General features: G+C 37.5%; 1 protein-coding gene across 1 annotated transcript in view; it reads right to left on the bottom strand.

Annotated features, from left to right (window-relative positions):
* Positions 1 to 3,485: 3,485 nt before the first annotated feature.
* Positions 3,486 to 10,000, bottom strand: part of LOC138045040 (dual specificity mitogen-activated protein kinase kinase 6-like) — a 17,904-nt gene continuing 11,389 nt past the window's right edge. The window contains exons 11-13 of the mRNA XM_068891392.1: positions 8,150 to 8,292; positions 6,875 to 6,920; positions 3,486 to 4,954 (exon numbers count right to left, since the gene is read on the bottom strand). Coding sequence (XP_068747493.1) covers positions 4,859 to 4,954; positions 6,875 to 6,920; positions 8,150 to 8,292 — 285 coding nt within the window. The 3' untranslated portion in view covers positions 3,486 to 4,858. The remainder of the gene's footprint in view (positions 4,955 to 6,874; positions 6,921 to 8,149; positions 8,293 to 10,000) is intronic.

Below are 10,000 nucleotides of genomic sequence, written 5' to 3'. Positions count from 1 at the left end.
GAAAAGATTCTACCAGTCTCGGGATCATTTTGGAGTAATTTAAAATTACTAAGAATGATGCTTTTGACTGCGTGATTATGAGGATGGAAAGTGAGGGTGAATGGAATTCTGTCATTCTTATCTTTCTCACGGTGACGTTTGTAGTGATGACGGTCGATCAAATTGTTGTGCGCAATGATGGCCCGCTTTGACCACAGAGACAGGATAGCCACGTTTTTCGAAGAACTGGCACACCTCCTCTGATTTGCTGGAAAAATCGGAGTCATCACTACTTAGACGTCGAAGTCTAAGAAATTGAGAATAAGGAATGGAGTTCTTGACATGTGATGGATGTGACGATGAATACAACAAATAAGTGTGTGAATCAGTAGGTTTGTAGTGCACACTAGTACATAGCACGTTGCCTCTAATAAAAAGTTTGATATCTAGGAAAGCCAATGAAGTTTCCGAAATTTCCCAGGTATATTTAAGAGCCGGATGAAAAGAGTTGACGGAGGTTATAAAGTGATCGAGTTCTTCTCTGCTGGATGAAATAGCGCCGATGCAGTCGTCGATGTAGCGGCCGTAGAGTTCAGGTTTGGGGCCGTTGTACTGATTAAAAAATTGGAGTTCAACATATCCTACAAAAAGATTGGCATAGCTAGGACCCATTCGTGTGCCCATCGCTACACCATTAATTAATTAATTTGTTTATAACCTCCGTCAACTCTTTTCATCCGGCCCTTAAATATACCTGGAAATTTCGCGCGATGCAAAACTTGTCTTTTCATTGTTAACACTAGCAAGATATCGGGACCTAAGCGATCTGTTAAGATCACCGATCGTTTCACATGTACCTCTGCAAATGTCATTTATTGCATAACCTGTACGTTATGCAATAAATTATACATTGGTGAGACAGGTAGACGACTAGGTGACCGATTCCGCGAACACTTTCGCGATGTTGAGAAGAATGACAGGGATGCATCTAAGCCAGTCGCTCGCCATTTCAATCTGCCTAACCACTCCAAAAAACACATGGCTATCTGCGGCCTTTCCCTACATCTAGGTACGACGGAAAGCCGCAAGAATCTGGAACAAAAATTCATCTTTCAAATCGGCACCCTTAATCCTCACGGTATTAACGAACGCTTTTCATTTAACTAATATATTCCTATTTTTCACGTTGCCATGTTACCACCAATAGCGTAGCTCCTACTCTACTATAAAAACTAGACGTAACCCATAATCCCTCGATTCGCTCTGACGAAGGGCTAACGCTCGAAACGTCAGCTTTTAGAATCTCTGTACGGTGGTCAATTTACATGATTGACCCATTGACTCCCAGGGTTCCCCATTGACGAGTAAATTATTAAATCATCTGGCATTAGAGTAAAGTACTAAGTCCCCATTAAACTTGTTCATATTGTTGAGTGAGAAAACATTTTTTTTATATTTGGAGCTTATTGTGTTTGACAGCATTCTGCTAAGTTTGTAAGCTCTGCCTTTTTCAAAAATTATTTGAATGCATGTGATTGAGTTTGCACGTGTTTCATGTCTTACATGTACATACTATGTCCACGCTTGCCAGGGAATGATACTGATTCCAGGTGGAAAGCCTTATCCATTTTTTCCTTTTATTTTCAAGTTTTAAGTCACCGCTGCACCAACTCGTGTAAAATCTTTTAGATAGATGGTTTTAAATCACGTGATGAGACGGCCATGTTTGTGCACAAAACAATAGCAAATTGTAGCTCATGTTTTAAATTATAATAGAATCAAATTCCCAACAGACCTTTTTCTCTATTGTTCTGTGCACCAACATACTCAGTCTGCTGTGACATCAGGTGAAAACCATCTATAGGGGTGCTCAATGGATGCCTCAATCCTAAAAGAATTGATAATTTAATGATATTAATAATGCAAGACCACAAAGTCGCCTGGTTTTCAAAAAATTGCTCCAGAACTCAACCACTCTTCAGAAGGGTCAGATGGTATGGTCCCAAATAACTAACTCAGAAACTGACCCCCAACCCTTCTTATTAACTCTTCCATGGATTTCTAGCTCAACAAAAGAAACAAGCAATCACCAATGGCACAGGGTAGGTCAAAGTTTTTGAAGGGAAGCCAGTAAACTTCAATCCAAAATAATTGTTTGTGCACAGCATAAGGATAACTTAAGACTCACAAAACAGCACGTACCGGTACCTACACATTTCAAAAGAGGGGTGTGGAGGTGGGTACCCTGGAAGCAGTCTCCATCAATCTTCCAATATAAGTTGGGAAAAGGAAGAAGACTGCCAGCCTCCTCAACATTCTTTGATTTGCTGCTCAATCATCCAAAAAATGGGATGAGTCAGTCCAGCTTTGACTTGTCAAACCTGTTTTTTTTTATTTTGGCATGATTACAATTATTAATCACCACGTGTCATCAATATTTTTTTGAATTTACAACTGCGTCACGTGGCAATTTTTAACTGTCTAAATTCCCATGAGTATTTACTCCGTATATCTGTTACAGAAACTAGCTACTCTCCCAGAAACCTATAAATTTTTCAGTAAAAAATGAAATGGCATGTTAAAAGTAAGAATTATCTTGAGATTCCAAGGAAATGATTCCTTGGTTGTCATGTTTGCCAGAGTTGTTTGAAAATATCAGGACTGTTTGTTTTTCATTTTGTGGTTAAATTGCGGTTACTGGTCACACATGACTGAAACCCAAATACAATTTGAATTTTTAACGCATGCTCAATATGAAATGTCGAGGTGGCTGGCAGAATCTTCTTCCTCTTCCCGGATCGAAGGATACTCTACTCCCAGGGTAGTGGGTGGGAGGTGAGGGGTGATGTTCAAGGTCTTAATTGCTCTCTGATTTTAGATCACTAATAATGATGCCTCAAGCTTAACCCATTGACTCCTGGGGATTCCCCAGTTTACAAGTATAATCCTCTGGCATTAGACAGAGTAAAATACTCTGGTGTTAGAGTGACAGAGTAAAATACTATAGTATGGCCGGTTTAGGCTGGTTTACAAGGGGTTTAAGGACGGTGCCTACTAATTAAAGATATTTTTGCCCCGATGTGTGATTATGCAGGACATGCAGATCTTAAGAAGTGTTATTGAAATCCAAAAAGAAAATTGGGGGTAACCACACATTTGTCAAAGATAATTGATGAATAATTTTTGTGAAAAGCTTTAAAATACAAAGCAATGTATGGCATTCTTTCTCAAATTGAAGCTTAATTATCTCTCAAAAATGCATGGTTACCCCCAGTTTTCTTTTTGGATACCAAGGACACTTACTAAGATCTACTTTCTCCGGATAGTCTTATAAACTGTGCAAAAATATCCCAGTATTAGTAAGCATCACCGATAGGAAATCCGAGTATCTCGAGATGCGCAGAACATATGCGCAATAACAATAGTAGGCACCGTCCTTAATACCATATGCATGCCCAAACAACAAATGAAAAGATTGAACCCACAAATTGAACAGCAAGCACAAATTTCATTGAAAATATCTCCAATGGTTTAATTTACAAATTTAAGAAAAAAGTAACAATCATTATGAAAAAATTTCAAATTCTGATTTGTCACTCCAGATAATCCTACTACAATCACTAAAAATTAATATTTCCTCCACTTGCAACCTTCAAGATGCTCAACATCTTTAATTTTCAAAGCAATGAGGAGAGAACCTCTTTCATAAAGTAACAATTAAAACTAAAAATTGGTCCCCCCTTAATTTGCTGTTTTGCAAAAAATGGCCATTTTGGATACTTTTGGAAAAATTGTTATTTCTCGTCTAATAGGTCTTTTTTTTCATGCGTTTTTTTTGCATAGTACAAATCTAGGATTAAACAAGTAACCTAACAGGATAACTACAAAATAAATCCCCTAATCACACAAACCTCAGAAAACATTAAAAAAGCTTTTTAGTGTTGAAGAAAAACAAGGAAGGAGGCAATTTTATTTTCACAAGTATTGCTGAAATTCTTTTACATATTTTCTATTAGCATGGGAATTGATAGGGGAAATAACGTCCCAAATGTAAATTGAATTGCCTATTCAAAGAACATCTCCTTCCCAGATTTTGTGTGGGTCCAGTTTGCAACAGAGCCTACATTTCATTAAGTGTATGGTCACAAACTGGACATTAATTTTTAAACAATAATTATTATTCTTTTAATTTTGCTCCATTTCAAAACAACAGAATGAACCAGTTTGTTGTGGGACATACAAAAAATCAGACTACAACAAAAATTCTGAAACAAACATTATGTATACAAATTCGGTAAAATATAGAAAAAGAAATTAGATCATGATCAACTGAATCAAAGCACAATTCATACAGTGAACTATAGTCAATTATATATTTTCCAATCATAACAATTTTAATTAGTTTTTGTGTTTGCCAATATTGTAACTTTACTTACTGTCTACACAAAACTTATTTCATCTGACACTTATTCATGTTTAATTTTAAAGTGAAACACCTTAAGGGAAAACTACTTTTTACAAATCGTTGCTCAACAAAAGATCCCAAATTGTGAAAGTACTGATGGGTACTAATGATTACTGGCCCTTTCTGACATATCCCTATGATTAACTGCCAATGATATCCAAACACATTGACAATTGAGAATAATATACAAATAATGTATGGATACTTTTTCACGTGTTTGACTATGTTACTTCAGATCTGTATCTGGAAAACAGACACAAGGTTTGTTTAACACAGGTACAGAAAATATTAGTCAGTTACATTCTTTCCTAAATTGGCATGTAATAGTTTCTTGAATGTAAGAATATAAATATTAGTAGGGGATTTATTTAAATTATTGCCTTAAGATGTTAAAATTCTGCTTAATTTCAACCATCAACTAGACTGATCAACTTCCAACAGGATAGGTGTTATCCAACTTTCAGTGTCAAAAGTACTGCCTGTTCCATCTCCCTTTATGAATTCATGTTCCTGTTAATAAGAGATAGGTTGACACTGTTAAATAAGTAAGTTTTAAAAACATTGATATAGGAAAATTATTATGTATGATAAAATAACTTACATTAAATTTGATATTAGAAAAAAAGTTTTTATCCAGACTTAAATTACCAGTTGTATCTATTGTAGTGTAATAATAAATAATAATTTAATAACTGTTAATTATTTATTATGCAATTATTGGATACGCTTTTTGCATGATAGCGATAATTATCAAGGCCAAAGTTTGTGTTATTTGCCAAAGCAGAAGGCTGAGGCAGATAACACAAACTGAGGCCATGATAATTTTCACTATCATGCGAAAACCAAATCCAAAAATTGTTTTATTTTGCATAATCCTTGAGCTGAGCTCCGCCATGACAAAACTGATCATGACAAACTTCTGGTTAATGTATTAGGGAGACGTCACTTCTGCATGCATAAAACTATTGTCTGACGTCAATCCTACATATATAAAATCTATTGTCTGTAGGTATGATGTAAGAGAAACAGCAAGCAAGAATTAGCTGCGTGCTTATAGCCAATCAAAATCGAGCTGGTGACACCAATGTATAATTATAATTATTATCGTTAATTGCTATCTTTATTTCCAAGTATATACCCTTAGCTACATGTAGTACTGGAAATGGGCCCACAAAAGGACAGCAAAAGCTGTGAAAACTTGTAACATTAGGAGCAATAACGTTTTAGGCCTAATTAGGTCTAGGCCTTTACAACGCTATTAATTTTTTAATAATCTCAAATCAAACCTTTGTCAGTTAGTATTCAATGTATCGTGGGGTCATACATGGTGTTTTACTGTTTCGTTTCACTGTTTCAGTGTTTCGGTGTTTTGCTGTTTCGTGGTTTAGTAATGCCCGATATATGGGCACCAACTAGTGACTAGACTAAGTATAAAACTTGGTTGCCAGAAAGCAACAACCGGGACAGTCTTGTGTACAAGTGACTTCAATTTGAGGTTATTTAATTCCTGGTTTTGTTAAAATGAACTACTTTCTGATGTTAAAAAGAAATCAACCTCGAATGGAAGTATGGAGACACAGAAACATGAGTCACGTTTCGATCACGAGTAGCAACAATGAACCCTAATGTTGCTGCCATCAGGCCACAACCATGCTGCATTTCTCCCACCAGTCACTTGAACCACTACCTAGTCGCTTTTTTTTTTGCTCTGAGTCCCTGCCTTAAAGAGTGAATTTCAAACTTTCGTTCAGTTTAATGGGAAAACACCTTTCATTTTATTTTAAAAAAGCATTGACAGGACAAGAAGAAAGACACCGGTTGGCAATGGCTCTGAATTGATAATCAGTTTCTCTTGACATAAAAAGTTAACAATAACAACGCAAATAGCAGTGGAATAGTAAGTCACCTGCTGACGACCAGTTGTGTAGTTCTGGTTGCCAATAATTAGTTTTGAGTCATGTTGGCAACAGGAAGGTGCAATTTCGGCCCTGCACTTAAGGGGTTTCATTAACTAAAGTTTTAAGGTAGAAGCTTAAGGGAGCTTGTGATAGAGTAAGCCGGCACGGTCCTATGTAATTATACATGTAGTCTGGCTTTTGATCTTGAGACCTCCTTTGAGCAAAGGTGGGTACTGTACTTAGTGTAGATGGGTTCTAGAATAAGTACAATACAATACAGGCCGGGCCAATGAAACACAACGAAACGACGGAACAGAACAACAACAACTGTTAAGAATCCCAACTGGACAGAGACAAAAGTGCAGCTGGGAAGTTGAACCAGGGACTACCAGGATCAAATTCAAGGAGTGGTCAGAGTGGGCTTTGAGCCCAGGATCTGCGGATCTCAAGGCAAAAGTGCCCTAACCACTTGGCCACACTGCCTCTCTGGGTCTCAGCTTCAATTAAAAAACCCCTAGCACTTGGTACTTACCAAGAGTAAGACATAATTTGGCCTCTCATGATAGTCCTTTTTTAAGCTGTATGATGAAATTGCAGGAAAAAAATTAAATTGAGCCTCTAGTTACATGTAGGCTCAATACCCCCTTATTTTCCAGTGGCACATATCCAAACATTAATAGACCTTCTTCGAAACTATAAAATTATTGATAATACTAAAACCTTGATTCCACAGTACTAGTATTGAGTGTTGATTAATTAAGCTTAGACTTTCAAAAAAAGTGCTTTGTCTTTATATGGGCTGCCAATTAGGGACAAAGGACTTTACCTGCTTAATTGGCACCATTTTTAGCAACCCAAAAATGAATTGGGACTCTTGGAAATGGTAAAATAAAATATTGTAAATCACTAATATTATTACAAGATGGAATGAAACATTACCAGTACTTGCATTTAATTAAACTTTTAACAAGGGATTGATTGCAAAATTAAGGGATAAAGAACTGCCCAGGCCAAGAGGGAGAAGATTTCAAGCGTTGTTTGAACACATCTTTGAAGTAAATTTCCCTTATCCAGACCAATCTCTTCCCTTAATTGCCACCATTTTTAATGAAACAAGACATTTTGGAATACGGCTGTCATCTGTTCCCTTCATTGGCAGACAAGGGTAGAAATGGAGGAAGTTCCTGCTTTAGTTGATAAGCACCTCATATTGCTGGTGACTTTATCCTGCCATCTTATCCCAAGCATGCCACATGTAAGGTACTGTACAACCCACTTTAACTAGCTGTTTCTCTAATGGTATTTGCCTATGTTTCAATTTTCGTCTCATATGTATACAATCATGTTACTAAGCTATGAATAAATTAAAGCTCTGAAAAGCAGGTGATGTTAACAGTGTCATTGTCAGCTTCCATTTGGGACCAACTTCAAACCTGATAGAACTACCACGGTGACTGAACTTATTGAAGGTTGCATTACTTTTGCTGCTACATCTCAATAGTGTTTCAAAATGCCAATAATAGGCCATTTTACAGTTGTTTGCTAAGCGACCAAGCCTATGAATGGCTGCGAGGCTGCCGGTGACCTTGCATTGATACAGACCTCACTGCTTTTATCATGTAAATTGTGTTGTTGTAACGCTAATTAGTCCATATTAACATTACAAAAGCATGAAGGTTTGTATCAAAACAGGGTCCCCGGCAGCCTCGCTTCCATTGTTAGGCCTGGTAACTTAGCCACAACTGTAAAATGGTCTATTAACACGAAAGAACCTCATGATAAGCCTACTGTACTGTTTAACACTCACCACTGTATCACAAAATCTCTGAATTCAGCTGAGTATGGGCCTTCTTCAGGTAGTTTAGGTGATGGCTCATGAACTACTTGTTTGAGTTGCTCAAAGGGTGTTTTCCATTTTGTGTAAGGAAACTTGCCCGTTGCTAGTTCTATCTGAAAATATATGTCAGAATTTGGATATCAGAGCTACAAGGCAAATCACAAAATATATACCCGTACGAACAGCACAACGCTCTCGCAGCGCTGCGCAACTTCATATTTTAGGTTGCACAGTGCTTATGCGTCCTTTATGCGACGTTCATGCGTTCACCAAGCTTCAGAAGCAGAATATCGAGCGCTGCAGAAAGGTTGCAATGCCTAACAACGAAAAAGCAATGGTAAAGCAGCGCTGTATATCGTTGCTTAAAAGCTGCGACTGAAAAATACTTTTGAGGAAAAGTTTGGAATGTTTAAGAGCGACAAAGCAATGCTCACGCAGCGCTGTATATCGTTCCTCAAATGCTTCGACTAAAAGATCAATCGTATGTAAACGTTTGCAGTGTTTACCAACGTAAAAGCAACGCTTAATAAGCAGCTTTGTGCATCTTAATTTGCCTTAACGTCAGGGCTATACATGTAACTGAAAGATATCTATAATCAACGGCTGTATACGTACGTAAGGTATATCCAGTCTTGAAGGTTATAAAACTTCGACAACTCAAGTCACAAATACATTCTCATTAAAATTTTGTATTCTGTAGAAAATTGCGATTTCAAACCTCGTACTATATGGCCGGAGCTTATATATAAGCCCAACATGTTGATCAATACAAACAGGTTTCAATGTCAAGGGAAATCGACGCCAGCAATGCACACCAGGATTATTTCGCATTTTCGGTCCGAATGGAGCGATAGTTTTAGCGACCCCCTTCAGCGACCCACGATAAGACTTACGATTGGTCACCATTGTGCCCATTGACCAATCGCGGGTCGGTAAGCGATCTTTCAACGGTTTGAAAAAAGAGAGTTGTGAACAAAGCATCATTTGATGGCTCTCGAAGCAAATGTTTGCAGAGTTTGGCGGCCCTTAAATCCTTCTCAGTGTACAAGAGGCTCAAATAAAGAAGACGAATGGGTAGCGGAGGAATCGTCCGTGATCTACGTGGAATTTCGAGGCAATCAAAGCCTTGGGAACGAATTTATGGCCTTTTTCCTTGAATGATTCCGTTCGGCAACTTCGTCTCAGTGCTCAACCTTGGGAAAGAAGAGGAACCAAAAACCACCTAAATCGCTCTAAATCGACCCAGAAACCGTACCAGAATCAAATAAATATAAGACTGAAGCAAGGTAACGTGTTTGTTTTATTTTAAATCGTCAGTAGTTTTCAGAACTTTGAGGAAAACCGTTTTACCGATACAAATCCTTATATTTCTACTCTCGCATAATATAGCACTGTACAGATACTCATAGAGACATAAGAAATGATCAGAGAACTGCAATGTATTAAATCAGATAGCTGTGTGAACAATATCTTTCGTGATGGCTTTAAAGAATCCTGCTCGCATCTTGATCAGTTAATGACCCCGTTAATGTAAACAACGGAAGAAGCTCTTTGGGTAGAATATTTTTGTACATTATACAGCTCATTATATAGCTTGCCTGTAACTCCTCCGCTATGCAAAATAAATTTAATTGATACTCTTGATACTTTTGCTTGTACCCATTTTTCGATTGATCGGCTTGTTGTTGGTGGCCATTAAATTGTAAAAGGCTTCTCAAGGTACCTTTTCTTAGACCAAGAAAACCTCTCGCATCACGCGACATCCTACATGCAGCGTTAAAGCAACGCGAAGCTATTAAAGCAGCTCTCTTGCAACACATC

Source organism: Montipora capricornis, chromosome 4 (genome assembly GCF_036669925.1).
Source record: "Montipora capricornis isolate CH-2021 chromosome 4, ASM3666992v2, whole genome shotgun sequence".
Lineage (NCBI taxonomy): Eukaryota > Metazoa > Cnidaria > Anthozoa > Scleractinia > Acroporidae > Montipora > Montipora capricornis.
Note: the sequence above shows the minus strand (reverse complement) of the source record. Positions and strands in the feature narration are given on the sequence as shown.